The 21,725-nt window shown below is 55.8% G+C and overlaps 1 protein-coding gene across 1 annotated transcript in view; it reads right to left on the bottom strand.

Moving 5' to 3' along the window:
- Positions 1 to 15,454: 15,454 nt before the first annotated feature.
- SH3RF3 (SH3 domain containing ring finger 3) overlaps positions 15,455 to 21,725 on the bottom strand; it is a 318,901-nt gene continuing 312,630 nt past the window's right edge. The window contains exon 11 of the mRNA XM_012664281.1: positions 15,455 to 15,886. Coding sequence (XP_012519735.1) covers positions 15,718 to 15,886 — 169 coding nt within the window. The 3' untranslated portion in view covers positions 15,455 to 15,717. The remainder of the gene's footprint in view (positions 15,887 to 21,725) is intronic.

The raw sequence follows: 21,725 nt of genomic DNA, 5'->3' as shown, positions 1-21,725 counted from the left end.
AGGTTGGTCTCAAACTCCAGAGTTCAAGCAATCCTCCCACTGCAGCCTCCCGGAGTTTTAGGATTACAGGCGTGAGCCACTGCGCCTGGCCAGCAAATATCCTTTATCATCATTGTTCACATCTCTGAGTATTTCCTTGGTTAGATTTTCCCAAAGGGCCGAAGAGTGTGAACATCTCAAGGCTCCTGGTACATCTTGTCCAACCCTACAGCCACCCCTTACAAGGCCCACTGGCTGAGTCACCGCCCCGCCCAAGCAGGTCCTACCCATCACCACCCGGGGCCTCTGGATGCAGGTCTGCCTTGGAGATCCCTTAGTGCCCTTAACACCACAGATGTGTGACTGTGGCAGTCTCTGGGAGCCAGGCCGCGGCAGGGAGGGTGGTTTGCTCCCTGGCGCCTCCAGAGGTGGGATACGTGGCAAGGGTCTGTCCCCTCTCAGATGGGAAGGGCTCTGCTGTCTGCCCGGAGCAGGGGTGTTTCCACAGGGCCCCAGAGCCAAGGGCTAGGCTCCAGGCCTGAGAGAGCCCTTGCCCGCTGCACTAGGCGCACAGAGGGTGTTCCATGCATCGCTGTGTCGCCAGTGCTGTGCTCAGAGGGGGTGCTCGTGTAAGGCCTTGCTACAAACAGAGGCTGGAGGAGGTGGGGCTGGCAGTGTGCCAGGCATCCTTCGTCACTGGGGGAGGTGTGGGGCGGTCCCAGCAGGGAATGTAGAGCCAGCTTCCTGACATAGAATGTGTGCTTGTGCCTGTCAGCACTCGCTCTAAATGGGGCAGTCCACAACTCATACATGGAACTGAATCCTCGCAGCCCTGTCTAAACACACGTGTAGTTTGAAGCATCACTTCTTTGGCCATCTGTGTCAGGGTACGTCTGACCGTCATGTGCCACCACCCTGGGGCAGGCGCTGCTGACTGCCTGGTCACTGCTTCTTGAAGTGAAGATAGAGAGTGATGGCCCCTAGTCCCCCGGTGCATTAGTGTCACTGGGAAGCGTGTAGGGCCTGGTGCTGGCCCACTGCACAGAATCTCTGGGGTGGGGGTGGGCACTGGGGTTCCTTCTCCGATGCTAACTTGCAGCTGGGACTAAGAGCCACATACAGACCACAGGGCAACACAATGCCCCCTCAAAACTTACTAACCGCTGACCTCAAGTCCATTTGCACGCATACATTCAGCAGTTTTTTTTTATTAAAATTTGAAGAACAGTTCCATCAAAACTTTAAAGATTACAAAGCAAATGCTGCCATTGTGAAGTGACATTGTCCTGTCCATCTACACGGCTGCCGGGGCAGTGGCTGTGCCAGGACCTGCGGGTGGGCCTGGGCTGGCTGTTGGGCAGGGTGGCAGCTGTGGACGCCTCCCTCCCCACCCCTGCGAAAAGTAATCTTCAAAGACTCAGCTTCAATTAACATCCATTATAACATGTCCTAATAAGAGGTACTTGGTAATGAGCTGATTTTGTCTGTAATTAAAGTGTCAAAAGCAGGGCCCCCAAGGAGGTCCGCAGCTGCCAGGGTCTGCTCAGGGCCCGCCCTGCTTCACCTCTGCTCAGGGCCCACCCGGCTTCCCGGTGACATGTCCAGCAGGCAACTTCTTTTGATTATCACAAACACCAAGTCTCAAATGAAAGGAGTGGAAATAAATAGAACACGCCAGCTCCATGGCACCAGCTGTTCCAGCGTGCAGCACCCCTGGTTCTACTCAGGCACTTGTAAGGGTGGGCTCCCTGCCCTGCAAGGTAGCTGCACCCGCCGGACTGTGTGCTCAAGTGGCTGAGGAAACCCTGGGTTTCCAGAGCACATTCGTGACCACCCTGGGAGCCCTGCCCCTCCCTGTCTCATCTGAGTGCCGCTCTCCCACGCTCCTCTGGGGCACCCTCCACATCGCAACGCTTGGGCAGTGCTCTCATCCCCTCACTCCTTCGTTCATCTCTGTGCTCTGAACTCGGCTCTAACTCCTCCTCCCTTTTTAAAAACTTTTTCTTGTGAGCTAACTGTAGATTCACGTGCAGTTTTAAGAAATAAATTCAGAGAGATTCCATGTACTTTTCACCAGGTTTCCCCCGTGATAACATCTTGCAAAACTGCACATGCTGCCATATTGCAGGAAATCAGCCTTGGTACGAACCATTGGCCTTACTCAGCTATCATGTTTTACCTGCACGGCGGTGTGTGTGCGTGTATGCGTGTATTCAAGCACTTAGTTCCATGCAATTTGGTCACACGTGTAGATTCCTGTGACCCTCCTCCAGTCTGTCCCCACAAGGATCCCCAGGGCCACGCTATGTAGCCACAGACACTCCCTGCTTCTCTCCCACCCCTACCCTGCCCCCAGCCCCTGGCAACCACTCACCTGTTCTCCATCTCTGTGGTCTTGTAGTTTCAAAATGTTATGTAAATGGAGCAGCGACAGAAGCAGGCATGGAAAGCAACACCTCACACACCCTTGACAGAAGTGTGCTGGACACCCCAACTTCCTCCTTACCTAGGAAGGAGAAGGAAATGGGAACCAGCCCACGGCATCTATGCAGATGTGGTTATATTTATTGCTAATGCCTGTCTGCTCTTTTTCTAAAAAGGTCTTTTTTCAGGTCACAAGTGCCCCCAGAGACCAGTGTGATCCTGACAGCAACTGTAGGGTCCCAGTTGGTGCCACAGCAGGGCCGAGCTCACACGGCCTCTCCCGCCAGGTACCACTCTCTCTGGGCTGTTCTTTATAGTAGGAGAACGACAGCGAGTCAGGGATCATGCAAATGAAGTCTGGGCAAACTGAACAGTAATAAATACGCATCGGAACCCAAACACTTCCTGTGAGAATGCATCGTTTTCTAAATTCCAGCAAAGTTTAGTTGGAAATTTTTATTCAGTATGTGCATATTTGCTTTACGTACAATTTCATTGACTGTACTAATCATGGGAACGTCCATCAGAAATGACGAGGCAGGTGGGGGTTCTTGGAGCAGATGCCTCTTCTGCGGGAGTTACAGACTCTCGACGCTGCGTGTATTTGAGGAGCTAGGAGCGAAGGCTCTGGAGTCTGGACTGTGAGTTGGGCTGATCAGTGGCCGTGGGGTCTGGGGGAAGTTACCTAACCTCCCTAAAGCCCCGCTCCCAGTTGTAAAATGGCCGTGGCAAGAGTCCTTGCCTGTAGGATGCCTGTCAAATTAAACAAGATAATCTTGTAAAGTGCCTAGTGAGGTGCTCAATCGACAACAGCCAAGGCCATTTGCGAGGCTGACAGAGCAGCTGGTGTCTTCTCCCTGGGGGGTGGCCTGTGCAGCAGGGAAACAAGACTCCTGTGCAAACGTCCCTTCCAGAGGCACGGATCCTGACCCAGGTCTGGCGCGTAAGGCCCGTCCTGCGCCCAGCGGGCAGGAGCATCCAGTCCTGGGAGCGTACAGGTGATTTCCAGGTCAAAGGTCATCCCGGACTGGTGTCCACAAGGCGGGCTCTGGGTGTGGGGAGGTGGCAGGAGCGGTTGGCTCTACATTCTGGGAGCCTTGGCTAGTGTAAGTCGAGGGCTTGGGGAGAAGGAGTGTGTGCAGGGAAAGAGGGGGCCTGGGAGGAGATGGGGCTGGCGGGAGACCAGGAAAGGAGGTTGTGCTGGGGACGTGACTGGGAGGAGCCTCCTCCCACACATCCAACCCCCAAGGGAGGCGAGCTGTGGACCTCGAGCAGTGAAATAAACTGCTCGGAGAGTTCCAGGACTAATTGGTCCCACGGTGACCAAAAATGACAAATGAGGAAAAGAGAACTCCAGGCTAGGCTGTGGCTGTACCCCAGGCCACTGTGAAGAGCAGACCCTGCGTGCTGGAGGCCTGGGGGCTGCGCGGGGGCAAAGCGCCCTCTCCAGGACAGTCCGAGCCTGCCTGCCAGCCTGGGCACAGATGGCCTGGACTTAACTCCCGCGGGGCCTGCGGGTCTGGGTTGTGCACAAGTCCTAACTCACTGGCGCTGGGGGAGGTGGGCTGCTTGTTAAATGTTTTGTAACATGGTTTTCCGAGTTTAAAGCAGAAACTCCATATTTACCAGCTCAGAGCCATAACCAAGTTATGAATCATAAGATCTAGAAATGGCCAGCCCAACACATGGGAATTCCTGGAGAGTCACATAAGCTCCGGAGCTGGCCTGTGGAGCTGGATGCTCAGTTTAAGTTTCAACCAAATCTCAGAGCCACGGAGTGCCTGGCGGAGTGACAGAAAGCAGCGTGCTGCCTGCCTGAGGGACTTGGCAACATGCCCACACTGGCCTCAGGTGGTGAGCAGCCCTCTGACGAGGGGCACAGACTCGATGGGGACAGGAGGGCCCCACCTGGGAGGCAGCCTGGGCTTCTGATGGGCTGCACACTCTTCTAGGCCTTGTCACTTGCCAGCATCCAGGTGTCCTGCAGCCCCCTGGGGAGGCTGTGGTGCTTTGGGGACGTGGTTACCCTATGTTGGATGCTGAGGCCTTGGTCTGGTGGGGACACCCATTCCCCTACACCCCTGGTCACATCCTTTGAAGCCACAGGCTGGTCCTGGGGTGGGCACAGGCCATAGCCTCCATGGCTGCCCTTGCTCCTCCCCCTCCCTCACAGCCTCTCCTGCTGGGTCTCATCCATGCAGGTATGTGTGCATGTGTGTGCATGTGTGTGCATGTGTGTGCATGCGGGGCACGTGTATGTGCATGTGTGTGTGGTGTATTATCTGGGGTTTGTGCATACACGAGTCAGATGTGAACAAACGGGGCCTAAGTAGGTGCCTTGTTTTGGGCAGTAACTCCAGGGAACTGGGGATGGAGGCCGAGGCACTAGTGTGGGATGTCTCAGAACTGGCCCAGGGAGGGAGGCGCATCTGTCCACTGGCTCCCTCAGGTCTGTGCTTCTGTGTTGGGCAGGTGAAGGTGCTGTGTGGGCTCCTGCAGGAGGTGACCCAGAAGTGGCCAGGACACAAAGGTGCCACCAAGGCAGCGGCTGCCAGGCCACCTGCATGCAAGCCCGTGGTTAGAGGCAGGACAGCAGGCAGCCACCTCTGCTGGCCCACGAGGAGGCAGGGGAAGTGTCAGGGCCTCACGAGGAGGCGTGGGTCTCGGGGCACCTCAGAGAGCCCTCGGAGAGGTGGGAGCACCTGGGGAGAGCCCGCCAGGGTGCTTGGCCTCTCCACCCAGCTTCTCACTTTCTCACTCGGCCTCGAGGCTGACTCACCTCACATAGGTCAGGTGCTGCTCCAGTCAAGGATTCTTGAGAAACACTTGGTGGGGAGGCAAAGAGACACTCTACAGAAGACAAGGAGACCAGGTGGGCCCACTGCCATGGATGAGGAGGGAGCATGGCTAGGGGACATCAAAAACTCCTGGTGATCAGCGTGGGCAGACTGGGCCATGCACCCCTGGTGGGACCATCCCAGGCATCCCTGCAGCCTAGGCCAGGAGGAGGGCAGAGGATGGCGTGGAGACAGCGGGTGAGAGGTGAAGTGAGCTGCAATAAGGCGCAGTTTGCCATGCACTCAGAAGAGGGCAAAGGACACACTGGTGGGAGCCCTGGGAGGGCAGGACTCGGGGCAGGGTGGCTGCGCCCAGTGGTGGCGGGTGCCTGGGCCATGGGGCCCACATGCCCAGCAGCAGTCAGACACCGCAGCATGGCTCCGGGAGAGGTGGCAGCTGCAATCGTGGGAGGCATTTCAGACATGAGAGCACTGCAGCCACCACAGCATGTAGGGGACAGAGGGCAATGGCCTGGGGCCCAAGTGGTGGAGGGTCAGGGCGAATCAAGGGCCTGAGCCAGGGGGAGAGTTTCCAGAACAGATGCCTCAGGAGCTGAACGAGGCAGAGATGGCCAAGGAGGGTGGACAAGCCCCCTAAAGGTGGCTCAGATGTGGACACAGACGTCACCCCACATCCCTCAGAGAGCTGCAAATAAAGATTTTTATCACTTGTGATGGGGCTCCTGTGTGGCCTGCAGGTGGTCCCCACGCCCAGCCCAACTCCCACCTGCAGGAGAGGCAGAGGGGGCCGTGGCCTTCTGACAGGCCGTGGTGGTTCGGGCAGGGTGGGTCAGAAGTCGCCTGACCCTGGAGCCTTCCTCTTTGCTGTGGCTGACTTGGCAGCGATGGTTCTAGAATTGTGGCCTCAGGCTACAGCTGTGCTGCCTGGAATAGGTCCAGTTCTTCCTTCTGACCTTGGTCCCTGAGGAGTCAGACCTGTCCTATGTCCTCAGTGAGGACTTGTCCACCAGCCAGGGTCCTGGGCAGCATCTGGGAGCCTCCTACCCAGTGTCCAGTGACATCGTGTTCACAGCACTGAGCTTGGAGAGAGCCCTGGGGACCCCCAGCTAAGGGACGGGTCCAGTCTCTGCTCCACTATCTAGCCTCAAGGCTGGGGTGGGATATGCCTCTGTCCCCGCACACTTGGGCAGTATGCTGCGGCAGGGTGTTCTCCTATGGGTCGGCCTCTGCTGTAGGAAGGCATCACACTGGCTGCCGGGAGGGCCAGATGGAGGTCGCCCCTACCTCAGCCTCCTGGGTGTACCCTCCCCATGGGCGCAGGGGAAGGCCTGCTCCACCAGAACCCTGTAGAAGCCTCACCCCTCTCTCTGGCCACCTCCTTATTTGAGATTCCTTATTTCAGGGGCTTTGGGGATAGCAGCCAAGTGCAGGGAGGTTGTGCATTAGGGTTTGCTGGGCGAGGCAGCCCCAGCCCCGGCCCACCTAGGGGCACAAAGCCAGTTGGTAGCAGGCATGAGGCCAGAACTGCCCCCGACCCTGGGCTCATATTCTTCCCTCTCCCCTCCCTGCGGCCCCCACCCGTGCGGGTACCATGAGGTGTCACAGCAGCACTCGCCTTAGCTTGTCACCATTTGGTCCAGGCAGCTCCAGTTGCAGCGAGCAGGTTCTTCCAGCCAGGACCCCTCAGAGCCACCAATCCCCAGACTGTGGGCCTGAGCAGAGGCCCACCAGCTAGTGGGGGACTTTTGTTCTTTTTGACAAAAGAGCATGTTGCCACCAAGTGTGGCACATGGCACACTAGACCACAGGCAGCCAAGTCCCCGATATGGCTGTAGGACCCCGTCCTTCCACCCTGGGTCGGGCTGACAGGACATGGGTGTCAGATGGGGACTCAGTGTCAGCGGCCACTCAGCCAGGCCTCCTGGAGCCGAGCACCAGCTGAGGGTTAGGATGTGGCCTCTGGAGCCAGACCGCCGGCTCGAACCCCAGCTACACCAGCGCTTCGCCATCTCCGGAGGTGAGTTGGTTAACTGCTTTCTGTCTCAGTTTCCCCACCTGTGAAGGGGGTGTGACCATAGTTCCTTGCCATCTTCACAAGGATGCAACAGAGCTCCAGGGAGGGCCCAGTTACCCCGGCCTCCGCGTGCACCTGTTGTCACCTTTGCTCTCTGCCGCTCCCCGGCTGCTGCTGTTTCTCCCTCTCTTGCCCTCAACTCTCCTGTAGGAACGCCATTCTCGCTCCAGTGGAACCCCCAGCTTGGGGAGGAGACCAGGTCCCGGTCAGACGGGGCCCCGCCCCACCAGCCAGGCCGGGAGTGGTGAGGAGGGCACCACACGGCACACAGCAAGGGCCACTGTGCAGGCTTTGCCGGCTGTTTTGTTGGGAAGGGCGGTGGCACTCAGAGCCCCTGGTCCTGGCCAGAAACAGACATGAAGCCCTGGAGCCCACCACATCTGGGCCACAGTGTAACCCATGAGGGTGGAGTCTGGCCCAGTCCCTCAGCGTGTGCTGGGCAGGGCCTGGCACCTGCCACCGGGAGCCCCAGGCTTTCCGAACGGGGGATCCTGATGGGCTGTGACAGGCCCACAGTTGGGAGGTCCCTGGGCACCCTACACCCGCCCCTCCCTTCGTCCACCTCCCCTTTCAAGCCGTGAAGAAATCACAGCGCAGAGGTGAGAAGAGCCACTTCGGGGCAGCGTCCCTCTGGGATGTGTCGGCCTCCACCTTGGTCTAGCTTGAGAACCTCAGGGCTGCTGCTGCTCCCATGACCTCGCTGCCCCCCTGAGCAGGGACACCTTCACCCCTTCCTGGCATCTGTGCAGCTCCATCACTGGCTTCCCCATCACAGGGCCCGCTCCCTGTGCTGCCGGCAGAGGGGGCTTTAGACACGCTTTGCTCTCAAACGCCTCCTTGGATCCCGGCCAGGGTGGCTTCCCTGCCCCCGCCTGCCGCTCTGGGACCCGCCCCTGCCCGCCGGCAGACCCTCCACACCACCCCTCCAACTTCATGCGATTGTCCCGCTATCCCTTAGTACTTTGCACTAGAGTGATTGTCTAGCCATTTTAATTAATTTAACTTTTGACTTCATTACAATCTGGTCCCCATGAGACTGGCACTGCTACGGGCTGAACTGTTCCCCCAGCATTCATATGTGGAAGTCCTAACCCCTGGGATCTCGGAATGTGACTGTATTTCAAGTTTGGTTAAGTTAAAATGAGGCCATTAGGGTGGCCCTGATCCAATTTGACTGATATCCTTTAAAGAGAGATTAGGACACACAGACAGGCACAGAGGGACAACCACGTGAGGACACAGTGAGAAGATGATGTCTCCAAGCCAAGGGGAGAAGCCTCAGAGGATGCCAATCCTGCTGGCACCTTGATCTTGGAATTGCAGCCTCCAGAACTGTGAGGAAATATATTTCTGTTTAAGCCGCCAGTGTGGTACGTTGTTAAGGTGGCCCTAGCGACTGATACAGGCACCATAGGTTTGTGCACCTGTTTCCACACCAGACGCAGATTTATCTGACTGACGGCTCAGCCCACTCGGCAGAAGCTCCAGGGAGGCGAGTGCCTGGGGCGGGGTCGTCTCGCCTTGGATCCATCTCAGTGACGCTGCTGCCAGGCAGGGGTGGAGGGCCTGCGGAATGAGTGAGTAGGGGGGGCAGGGTGGAGAGAAGGTGCCCAGAGCCGGAGCCAAGTCCTGTGCGACCTTGGCAGGGGACACTTCCTCCCATCTCTCCTGGCAGGAACGTGCAAGCTCCTTGCCTGAGGTGTTGGACGTCCAGGCGGAAAATAGCTGAGGACGTGTCCCGGAGAGGGCTACATCCCTCTGACGCGTCCTGCTCAGGCACGGACCATCGTGTCTGTGGTGGCTCTGGCGGGGGTGGGGGAGCTGTGTCTGTCCTTTCCGCCCTGTCTCTGTGGGTGTCTATAATTGTCTGTTCACCGACGAATGAATGGATGGCGACTGAGTCACTGACGGCGTGCGGTGGACGTGTCTCCTCCGACACTTCCTGGCTGTACCCAGGCTTTCATCTGGTTCCATTTCCTCAGGACATCACAGAATGTGACTTCTTCCAAACTAAGACTTCTTTCTCCACATGCATAATTATGTCCAAGTCTGTCAATATTTCCTCTGGGACGTCTTTTAGATCCAGTTTTTATACCTTGTTTTCCTGAATACGGTATGGTGATCTCTCTGATGCCCGGTCCTCTACACACTGCTGCAGGGTCTCCAGGGTGAGTCTTGGGGAGGCGGCCCTGGGGAGGGGAATCCTCTTGCTGCTGCCCTCTATCCATGCAGGTTGGGTGGGGCCGACAGCCCAGGCACTGGCCATCTGTATGTGCCTGTCCTCTGTCCACACGGCTGGGTTGGGGGGCAACAGTACCCAAACTGAGTGAGGAGAGTCGACGCCAGGATTTTGGCTGGGGCCATTGAGAAAGAGCAGCTCTACCTCTGCAGGGATGGCCAAGGGGTCAGGGTGGCATCCTGAACCTGCCGGTGACCACAATACTGTGACTTGGGGGAGAGCCTGCTGAGAAACGAGCCAATGTGGAGGGCAGCAGGGCAAAGCAACACCCAAGGACATCACAGGAGCACCTAGATCCAGCTGTGCCTGAGGCAAACCACATCAAAACCAGTGTTTCTTAATGGACCCACTCTTGGCATTTTAGGCAGTCTTCACCGTGGGACTATTCTACCCAGCATGAGATATTCCACATCCCAGTTCCCACCAGCTAAATGCCAAGTGTCCCCACGGAGCCCTAGAGCCCCCATCATAGCCACACGTCCAGTTGACTGCCCTCGGCTCTTCAGACACTTGAGTCAAGAGGTCCTTGTTTTACTCATACCAGTTCGTTTTCTGGCATTTCGAGGTGCCGGGGCCCTGACAATGGCCCCCTGCCACCACTGTCTTGGGTGTCTGGGATTTAACCCTTAATGTACCAGTTGATCTCAGCGTGGCTCATCAGAGCGCAGGACTGTCACTGAGGGAGGGGTCGGCTGCAGTGAGGATGTGGCCAGCACAGGTTCCCATCGAGATGGACGAATAGAAAGCCGCCAATTCTGGCCATGGAGGACAGTGCAGAGGACAGTCTCAGCATGGTGTGGCCAGCTTCAGACGCTGGGGACAATGTGTCCCTCATGGCCAGTGGGGGTGGCCTTCTTTGATAAATGTAGGGACCACGTGGAAGGATAACATGACTAGAAAGCGGAGAACTCCGTAAGGGTCCTGACACGGTCCCCGGAGACTGTGAGGCCCAGCCAGGCTGGAGCCGCTTGGGAGGGAGCAGCCCCTGGTTCCCCCAGCCGCTGTATCTGAGCGGTTCAGGTCTCATGGGGGTGCTGTGTCCCACCTCGACATCCAGGGACTCAGCAAGAGGAGAGGCATTAAGACCCTCCTCCCCTCTTCTGCTCCAGAAAGTGCAGAGCAATGGTTCCCAGCTCATGGCCATCCACGGCGTGGGTGTGGGACTGGCACAGACTCCTCCCCAATGTCCAAGGGCTATTCCGGCCCTTCCTCTTGTCCCATAGCAGGATGGACCCACAGCTCTGCCTAGAGCCTGGCTTCACACCAGGCATTAGGCCTGGGCTGCCTCGATTTCTCCTTCTATAAGACAATATGATAGGAGTACCCACCTCATTTGGTGGTTAGTGCTGACAGCAGAAAGTCCTTCTAGTATGGTCAGAAGTCCTAGCTCTTCCCCTTATTTGACTCAGAGCTTTGCAGAGTCAAAACTTCACCTGTAAAATGGGGATGGTAAGAACCACACTTCAAGAGCTGTTGTGGGATTGAGATGATATATGTGAAAACTCTATGTAAATAAGACTGTGAATCGCCTCCCTTCCCTCCAGGCCCTAGGCTGACTCACCCCTCTGAATGCTCAGGAGGTCTCCAGCCCCGTTGGCTCCCTCTCCGAGGAGACTCATGAGACCCCTGAGGCATCTGAGATTACCCATCTTGTACCACGGCCAGGTGTGTGCTGTCTTTGCAGCTCTGCCACAGGCCAGTGGCTCTCACCCTCACTGCTCGCCCCGTAGCACCTGGCGTGGCTGGGTGAAGGGCTGGCCCATGGAGACGTTCCCGGGAAAGAAGACCCAACATTCTCCAATCCAGGCACAAGGTCTTGTCAGCATCAGGTAGAGGCAGGGGTGCCGACTCCTGCTCTCAGAATCCACAGCGAGTGAGGGGGCCCAGTTCACTAACAGTTGATGAGAAACATCTCTGCTGCACAGGCTGAGCAGCTGGACCACCCTAACACCTTTCTCCCTATGTTAAGGAAAATTAGTCCTGTTTGCTTAGTGAGCATGGATTTGGAACACTGGGAGTGGGGTGTGTGATTTGAATGTAAAATGGCACCAGGCCCCGAGGGGTTGCCATGTGGTTTCACAGTGAGGATATCTCTGCCCAGCAGACTGGCTGCATTGGCCTGCCAGCCAGCCTTTCCAGACATATTGTGATGGGCACTGCTGTGTTTCCTCTGGACCTCCTCTTCCCGCTCTCTTCTGCTTGACATAGTATTTCTACGAAGGGGCAGATGTAAGTTTAGTACCCAGCCTTTGAGTCGGAAGGATAGACCTGAGTTTGAGTCATGGCAGTCCACTCGAGCTGTGTGACCCAGGGCAATTCATTTAACCTCTTCTAACCCTGATTGCTCATCTAGCAAAGGTAAGAGGCAGCTTCCACACAGCCTTGCTGGAGGGCAAGTGAGCACATAGTACACTTCCTTACCACAGTGCTGGGCCCACACAGCCTCCCCCGCAACTACCCCTGCTGTGTTATTTACTCTTATACAAGTTCATTTAATTTTTTTTTAATTTAAATTTTCTTTAGAGATGGTGGGGTGTTGGGGGAGGTGGGGAGGGTCTCACTATATTACCCAGGCTGGATTTGAACTCCTGGGCTCAAGCAATCCTTCTGTCTCAGCCTCCTGAGTAGCTGGGACTACAGGTGCCTGCCAACATGCCTGGCAAGTTCACTTAATTGTTACAGAAGAGTAAAATGGCTCTTTGCTAAGCATCCTTCCCGCTCAAGTATATATATATGCGTGCATGTCTCAGCTAAGAGGGCAATGGAAGCCCATTTCAGGATGCACACTGCCCCTGATACTCTGCAGCTGTCCGTCTGTCTGATTTGTGAGGTTCCCTGCACCCCCATCCTGTGCTCCAGAGAACAGCTCCCCGTGGCTCTGGCACCCCCAGGGCCAGAGAGATAAAGCAGGTCCATGAGGCTGCTCGTCATGAGGTCAACACCATGCACTTCTGGCTGACGGCAATGTGAATAACTACCAGGGAGGAAGGTGAGTCATCTACAGAAAGTCCCCTTGCCCTTCCAGGCACATGAGCCCCTGGGGGGCAGCTGGCCAGCTTCTTGCTCCTGTGGCTCCACTCTTATTACCTGTGGATCTCCAGTGTGTGCTGGGTACGGCCACCTGACATCACCACTGCCTCAACTCCTGGCCTCCTCAATGGCCACTGCCCTGATACAGACCCTGTGTCCCCCACAAGGGGCTGGCCCTCCTACCCAGGGCCCTCACAGCCTCTGCCCCAACCCCGCTGCTCTCCATCCAGACACAGGCCTCTCCGTGTTCATTTTTATTTAAAGACTCGGAAGCACAGGTATCATAGTTTGTCATCACTGTCAAGTCTTCCAAAACCACACGCTGACATTTGTGTATAACAGAAACATTGGTGTGTGTGTGCGAACTGTGCAAAGTACAAAGGATCTCAGTCTGTCGCTGAGCTTGCGTTGGGCGCCCAACCTGGCAGCCACCTTGGGAGGATGCAGGACAGTGCCCATTGGCTGCCATCCCGCTGCCCTCCCCTGCTCCCTGGGCCCCTGGCGGTGGTCGTGCTGACTCCTTGGGGTGCACTGGCCTCAGTCATGGCTGTGGACGCTACTAGGCTCCTCACAGCAAATCACCAGGGCCACCAGATGCCATCGCACAACTAAGATGTGTGCAGTTGTGAGGCCAGCATAGAACATGAGGGTTTTAGACAAGGTACGGCCAAAACAGGGTGTCCTTCGAGGCCAGATGGCCTGGAGGAAAGGGCTAATTCTACTCCTGCTCTCGTCTGCAGGCTGCATTGTCTCAAAGGCTGCAGGGCCTGAACGCATGTAGAACACTCAGCACAAGCACAGCCCGTGTACATGCCCCTCTCTCTGGCAACCTGGCATCAGCTTCCAGAGCCCTCGCAGAGCAGGCCCTGGCCCTGGCTGGGCTCACAGCATCATTTTCCTCCCAAGGTGGCACCAAAGCCCACCCCTGACTCTGCCACGACAGGGGCCGGCTGATGTCTTCCAAAGGCACAGCGATGCTTGCCCAGCTCTCACCCATGAGGTGGGTGTGCTCAGCCGGGGGCTGCTGCCCCACCCACCGTCACTAGGTGCTGAGCACATTCCTACCAGAAGCACCAGAGGAAAGAAGGTCCGAGTTAGTCTATTCTGTTGCTTGGTAGCTGCCCTTGTTTTTAAAAGCAATTTTTTTTATTATTTGGAGACTTGAGTTAGTCTGGTTTTGCTGGAGAACACGTGTCTCACTCAGGGTGTTAATCTATGCGCCTCTTTGGTGACAGCGTGGATTTAACATGCACAGGATTTTTGTACATGGCAACTAATTTGGCAACAAAGGCAAATAGATACCTTCTGGTTGTCACTCACCTACAGGGGTCCCTATGTTTAAACCAGATTTTTTCTCCGATTCTGAACAGATTTCTCAAGTCTATTAAATGTGTTCTCATCTGGAGGGAGGAAAAGAGCCTTTCTCCAGGTGTGACTCCCTAGTGCAGTAGCCACCTGATGGTAACAAGTAGCCAAGCCACATCCCCAAATGGGAACTCTGAAAATAAGCGGCCTAAATCTCAAAGGCTTCATGCCGGGAAAGAGAATGTGTTTCTGGAACTGTTTGTTCCCTGAAAACCGGTGACACCCTATGTTACCGAAGGCTAATGTATTTAGCCTAATTGAAGTCTGAGTGGTTTTTATAAAAATATAGGTAGACAGAGGGGTTACGAATCAAGAATTTGAGATGATAGAATGTGTTCCTAAGGTGTGACTCTCGAGAACAAAATTGTCTCTTGACAGGGCCCCTCCATCGGTGTTCGGGGGAAGCGAGCTGCTGCGCAAATGAACACGCATCTGGCAGCCCCACTTGGGGAGGTCCAGGACCAGAGCTGCCCTTCCTCCTCTCTCGCCCCCCTCTCCCCCGGGTCCTGCACGTCTACAGAGGAGCAGCCAGCCCTGTTCTCCGTGCACCTCTGGCCTCTAGCAGGTGAAGGTTTGTGCTGTCTGATGGGGGAGCGGTTATTTATTTTTTTTAAAAAAGGAAAAAAAACCTTTGCAAGGTGGTTATCTGAACTGTGGTACCAACTGCCCATTTTGGCAGCAAGAAATCATATTTTGAGAATGCTAATTGCAGCCATTCTCTCTGAAGCAATAAAAGGAAGATTCTGCCTTCCTGGGCTGGGGAGGACCTGTGTGTTCCTTCTACCGATACACAAAAGGACATTGTAGTGGCCCTTCCTCGAAATGTTTCCAGGTCTTGAATAATAATCATCACTGTCTAGACAGAGCATGGGTTTTGGTGAAGGTTTAAAGAAACAGGCTGTTTCCAAACTCCCTCCAACCACCTAAAGGGATCCGCTCCCACCCCACGGAGTGTTAGCTGACACGGATGTGGAGGAGTGGGCTTTTCAGCCTCTCCAAAATTCATATGGTAAATATAAAAACCCTGCCCCTTTGATGTCGCCTCAGACACTTTTTCTTTCAAGCTCGACCAAGTCATTACTAGTTTTACAAAAAGGCAGCACCAGATGTATGAAAAATAGGCAACGTCTGACCTATTAGAAATATATAAAGTCTAACAGCTTCATGTGAAAAAGATGTCGTAAGAAAGAAGCAATGCAAAGGGACGGTGGTGGTGAAACAGAGTGTCACTTACAATGCTGGCAGGAGACAAAGCCACACCGGATTCTGCTCCAGTCCCCAACAGGAGCCTTGTGGCAGGCCTTCCGAGGGATTCCCGAGCCCCAGGCCACGAACACCCTGGCTGAGTGGCTGGGCGGCAGGTGACTGAGGTATATAGAGAGGTGACAGCGATCTGGGCCCCGTGGGAAGCCCAGGGTGGCCGGGTGGGCATCGGGGGACCATCCCCAGCACCTGTGGCCCGATGCCCACGACGCAGCCCGCAGCCCTCCTGCAGCTTCCCACCGCGTGCAGGCAGCAAAGGAGGGTGCGGCGGCGCGGCGGGAAGCCATGGCCACGATGGGCCTGCGAGGGCATCTTCTCTTTCACAAGGAGCTTTCTTTACAGTTTGCACGGAGGGGTGGGCACTTCCTTGAAGAACACCGCAGGGTGTGCTCTACGTTGGGTTTTGGGCAAAGACATGACCTTCACAGCCCCGGCCCCTGCCCCAGGCCAGACACTTTGGCGAGGACCCTGACCCTCAGGCAGCCACAGCCCTCTCTTCTCATGCCCTGGGGCTTTCCCGGGAGCCCCAGGGACAGCACCGCTCCTCAGAAGCTCTCAACGAAGCTGCCTGGGAAGAGGCCGGTGCGGCCGTTCCGCTGCAGTGTCCCCTTGTACCAGCCGTCCTCACGCTTCTTGTGCACAAAGACAATGTCGCCTTCCTTCAGCTCGATCTCCGCCTCGCTCTGGGGCGGGTACGAGACCACTACGCGGTACCTGGGGGAAGACACACAGTGGGTGAGCCTGGACTGCCAACCTCTGCCAGCCCCAGGCCTCCCTCTTTCCTCCGTTCCTTCCCTCAGTGTAAATTACTTACCTGGGATTACTTTTCCCACTTCATGAGATTTCTATTTATTTTTAAATTTTCCAAAATTCTTTTGAATTTTTTCATTTTTTATAAACAAATTTAAAAAGGAAGTTTCCCTTGCGTTTTTCTGACATGGATCTACTATGAAGCTGGACTGTTTCACCTCCGTGGCCAGCCCTGGCCCTGCACAGCCCTCGTCTCACACCCCCGCAGCACTGGCCTCCCAGGGTCCCCTGGCAGGGCCCTCAGCCTCATCCTTGTCTCTCCATCCCACCCTCACACCCTGGGCTTGTGTCCCCACCTGTCCACGTGTCTGTTCTCCCTCCCTGTGCCAGCCTCGTGGGAGGGCGGGTCCTCCATCATGTGCAAAAGGGGCTCTGAACAGTGTTTTGGTTAAATGGCTATTCTGAATGTCCTCCCCAATCATACGAGGTTGTAGCCTGAGCACCTGGACTGGCTGAGGTCCCCTCATCTCCATCAACAGGCCAGTTCTCCCCACAGCTCATTTCCAAGAGGCTTGAGCCCCCTGCAGCCGCCGAGGCCTCCCTGGAGTCCCTGTTTTCAGGCCACTGTCACACGGACAGGAAGCACCTGCTAGGGCCTGGAGAGCACACTGTCCTGGTGTTCTGTGGGGCAGAGGCCTGAGGGCCCCTCCGGGCTATGGCAGGTACTCCCGGGTGTGAGACCAGGATCTGACCCTCCAGATGGCAACTTGCGAGGCCTAGAGCCTCACAGGCAGCACAGGAGGCCAGCACTTAGCGGTGGCACTGACCAAGATTCTCTCCTCCACCAGACCCTAGCCCGGCTCCACTGAGCCCTTTCTCCACTGGGCATCACCTGGGCCCATAAAGACTTGAACAAACACAAACATAGTTTCTAACAGCTCAAGGCTAGATTCCTAGGGGACCCCCAGTTCCCCTTAAAGTGCCTGGGAAACCTCCAGGCTGCCAAAAGGATTGACCGTCTGTCCAGGCACACCTGAGGACGGGCCCTGTCTCCAGCCTCTGTGGGAGGGAGGGGGCCTGGCTTCAGGATGGAGGTGGGCTTCAGTGGCCTGAGGCCTGCGTCCCCTCTGTAACTTTCCACTTCCCTGACTCTCCTGAGCTCACCTCTCCCTGCTCTCGCTCTCCCTGGAAGGAGCCCAGCCACTGTGTGCAAATTCCGCTGGACTCCAACCCCTGCAGGAAAGTACATTCCACCCCTGATCAGGAGCTTTCCCGACCACAGTCACGAATGTCTGGCTGTGTCTAGGTTTGACAGGACACACACACACACTCCGGCCCCCACACCTGTCCTGCAGGCCTCATGGAGGAGGAACACAGCTAGAAAGCAGCTGTGCGGGCCCTGATGCAAGCCGTCTGCTGAAACACCGCCAAGGGCAACCAACGCGGGCCCTTGTGCCCTCGGTCCTTGCGGCCCAGCCTGGCAGGAACCTCCCCGTCTGGCCCTTGGCCGCAGGCTCTGTTGCAGGCTTACTCAAAGTGTGGCCTGCAGACTTCAGGATCCCCAATAGATCCCGGGGGCCCTCCTGGACCTACTGATATGACTCAGGCGAACAGGGCCAGGGAGTATGGCTTTTTGCTCCATGAGCGAACGTTTGCTTGCCAATGTATGAGAAGCAAGGTGCAGAGTGCAAACACTTGGAGATGGGAGGAAAACTTCACCTTTCCTCACCTGACTTGCTCCCAGGGTCTGGGGGCCTGGCCTGTCTGGCTTAGGATCAAGAGGCCATGGCATCGGAGAAGCTGGGCTTGGCACTGGATTCAGGAAACATGTGCAGACAGAGAAGACCCAGGCCCAGCCTTGGAGAGCGCAGAGCCATGGGCACAGGGCCCCCGCCTGCTTCAGGCTCGTGAGAACAGGGGGCGGGGGCAGGGTCCCAAGGCTGCTGTGGGGGTGTACCGTGCTCTTGTTCCCGACGGAGCAGGGCCAGCCAGGCCACGGCCCCAGCCCTGAGGGCTGGCCAACTCTGAGTGCCTGGGAATGTCTGCAGATTCGAAAGGGTTGGACGGGTTCCCAAGGCTGTCCACTGGCCAGCCAGACGAGGCTCTCAGGGACTTGGAGGCAGAGAGGAAGGAGGTGCCTCCACTCTCCTCCCAGCCCAGCATCTCTGCAAGTGCTGCCTGCTGGCCTCCTTGAAGGAGGACAGATGGCCACTGGGATGCAGCCAGCGGTCTGTGAAATCAGACAGTATGCACACAACCAAGGCTACGAGAGCCCACAAGGACCAGTGCCTGTCCTACCTGTGGCTTTCTGCCATCCTCCACCTCCTCTGAACACCTGCTCCTCTCCTCTCCTCCCCAAGGAAAGAGAGGAAGGCAAAGGGTGAGATGATTTCTCAGACTCTGAATGCAAGTTTTGGCTTTTGCCTCAACTGCCAGATGTGAAACAAACAAGCAGCTTTAAAAATGTAATTTGTTAGAAAGAAGTAATTTGGTGCTTCTGAGCAATTCAATGATTTAATGAGCCCAGATGGATGTGGGCTGAATTTATATGAGACAAGCATTTAATGTTTCTGTCCAGATCATTCCAAGGCTCTGAGCTGTTCTTCCTGCTGCATGAAAGTAACTGGTACACCCCATTACAGATGCACAGGGCCGTCCGTGTGAGAGCGAGGATGACAGCTACTCCTGCGTCATGATGGTGGTGTCACACATCAGCGAGCCACTCTGCCCTGCTGAGGATAATTAAGGTTATGTCAACCACAGCTAATTTTCAGACAGAAGGCTCAGGGAATCCAAATGGTCCACATCAGAATGAATTCTTATTACTGCATTATCACCGCCATTGGCTCCACGTGCAAGGTCTGGAGTGTCCTGTCCTCGTCTGGTGCTGTCTGCTCCCCTCTCCGATAACGGGGGACAAAGTGGGCCTCCATGTGGCGGCCTTCTCAGAGCACTTGCTCCCACATGGCTGAGGACAAGTAAGCCTCTGATTTGGGTATGTGGACACTAAACTATGATGTCAGCACACATGTGAGTTGCCTATTGCTGCTGCTGTGACAAATGACCACAAACTTAGTGGCATCATGTTGAGTTTCCTGTCTTACAGTTCTCTAAGTCACAAATCCAACAGTCTCACTGGGCTAAAACCAAGGTGTCTGCAGGGCTCGTTCCTTCCAGAGGCTCTAGAGGAGGGTGGTTCCTCCGCCTTGTCAAGCATCCCTTCTCCGGAGGCCTCTTGCTCCGTCTTCAAAGACAATGGCAGGTAGAATCCTTCTCACGTCACATGCTACGACCTCTTCTGCCCCTTCTTTACTCATAAGGATCCCGTGATTACACTGGTCTGCCCAGAAAACCCGGATAATCCCCTTATCTTAAAGCCAGCTGGTTGGCAACTTTCATTCCATCCACCTGCAACCAACTTCCTCTTTGCCACGTAAGGCAATGGATTCATGGTTTTGGGGGATTAGGGCACAGACATCTTTGGGGGCACTATTCTACCTATCACAACACATAATGGATCCGAGCAAAACACTTTAAAATCCTAACAAAGCCAAACACCTCCCAGGCCAGCAAGAGTTGAGGACAAACCGATTGGGCGTGCGAACACGTGGGAAAAAGACTGTGCCACTCGAAAGGGGAGGGGGGCGTGCCAGGCAGTGCTGGTGGCGTCATATGTATTATTCTCACATATGTCATAGCATATGTTATTATTATGCAGACCATATCATATAGCACTGTTGCTGTTTGTTGTGCACTCATAATTTTGCAGGAATTGATCTAGGTGCTTTACAAGTATTACACCTGTCAGGTGGGTATTATCGTTGCCACTTCATGTGTGCAGAAACTGGGACTCACAGAAATGAAGAGGCTTGTTTGAGGTGAAATGGCTGACGGATGGCAGGTACATCTTTCTGCTCCAAGTCAGCAGGCAGCACTCAGAGGGCAGGGAGGGGCTGGCCCCAGACCCACTCTGTGACCAGGTTCACGTTTAGAAATCACAGCTGCAGCCCTACTGGGGAGACTCAGCATTAGGCAGTTTTAACCTGATGCCACGTGACACTCACATCTCAAAATTTCATCCCTCTTATGAATTCCCCAGGTAACTTCCAGCACTGTGTGCTCAGATGGCCCAAAGCTTAGGTGCCCTGGGAACGGATCAGTAACCAGCCCTCTGGTTTACTCCGAGGGCTGTGGCATACTCTGCAGGAAGCACCCACCGAAGGGGAGGTGCCCATGGAATGCCCTGAGTGGGCTCCCTCAGAGGAGCTCCCTCGGCAGGACCTTCGCCCTGAACGTCCTTCCTCTGACTGCAGAGGACGGCAGCTCCTGCTGACTTCCCAGACGCTCAACAGAGAAGTGGTTGAGGCTGGAGGAGGCTGTGCATAGGAGGTGCCCAAGAAATGCAGGCAGCAACAGGCTCATTTCTCCTTGGCATTTCTGGGGTGGAAACTGCAGCTCTGACAGTCCCATGCTGCCCTCTCACCCCGTTCCCACCTTTGTCATCATAAACGGGCCGTGCACACTTCAGCCTTCATGTGTGTCTAGCGGGTGAGTGCGCAGGGCCCCAGCGCAGGGACCCCTGCCCCACATGGGGCTGCATCCCAGTGGCTCCCTTCCCCGAAGTAAGCCGACAAGTAAGTTCCATAAATAGGCCTGCAGGGCAAGAGTCCAGATGCTTTCTGGAGCTGTCCCAGCCTGAGGTCAGCATCTCCAGGGCCACACCCTCAGCTCCAACCTGCCGGGCTCCAGGCCAAGGGCAGGTGGTGTTTCTGCAGCTCATTAGTAGTTTGGTTTCAGGCTGTGTTTTGAACACACTTCTCTTTAAAGGGCTCTGTAGAGCACTTGGGGACAAGGAGGTCACCAAGGGTCTCTGGGTACAATAACCCCTGTTTAGATGGAACATTCGGACAGTGGAAATGATTCTCTGCATCTTGTAATCAGACGCCACCATGATTTTTTAGAACAGGATCTTTCCAGACCTTTTACTGAAGACTCTGGCAGCCATGTCTTTGAAGATAAATTTGAGGGGTCTGGGGAGAAGGACCCCAGGGGAGATGTGAGAATGGCTTTGAGGTATCTATGAGCCTGTCACTCTCACGGGCCAGCAGACCAGCTCTGTGACGGGTCTACACTCGGAACTCATAGGCAGCTGGTGCTGGTTCCAGGGAGCAGGGCGGTTCTGAAGTGGCAGAGCTGCGCCATTGCACCATTGCACGAGGCACCCTGGGGAGGGGAATTGGAGGAGGGACAGAGGGAGGGACGGGAAGAGAGAAATGTGTCTGTGTGTGTCTGAATGTGTGTGTTTGCATGTTTATATGCGTGTGCCATGTGTCTGTGTGGTGTGCATGTGCGTTTGCCTGGTGTGCAATGTGTGCATAGCCTGTCTGTGTCCTATGTGTGTCACACAGTGTGTGTGGTGTGTGGAGAGTGTGTGTGTGTGTACAGGGTGTGTGATGTGTGTGGTGTGGTGTGCTCTGGAGGGCTGGTGGGAAGGCGCTCCGCCATCGCGTGTTGCTGCGCCTGGTGCGGGTGGACGGGAGGTGCTGGTGGCCTCTCGAGGACCCACAAGCAGATGCTGATGTTGGGCAGGGCCGTGACATGTCCACACTGTTCACACACTGAAGACACTGGAGTCCCTTGGTGGGCCCTGTGAGTACGGGGGGCTGCTAGCCATGCACCCCACAAAGGGAGGCAGCTCAGGGTCCGGGCTCTGTGGTCAGAAAGCTCTTGCCTGAATCTCTGGCTCGGCCTTTATCCGAGAGCTCTTTTAGGATGCATAACTCAAATGCAGGGACCCACCAGC

This window comes from Propithecus coquereli, unplaced genomic scaffold, assembly GCF_000956105.1.
Source record: "Propithecus coquereli isolate 6110/MARCELLA unplaced genomic scaffold, Pcoq_1.0 Scaffold88, whole genome shotgun sequence".
Lineage (NCBI taxonomy): Eukaryota > Metazoa > Chordata > Mammalia > Primates > Indriidae > Propithecus > Propithecus coquereli.
Note: the sequence above shows the minus strand (reverse complement) of the source record. Positions and strands in the feature narration are given on the sequence as shown.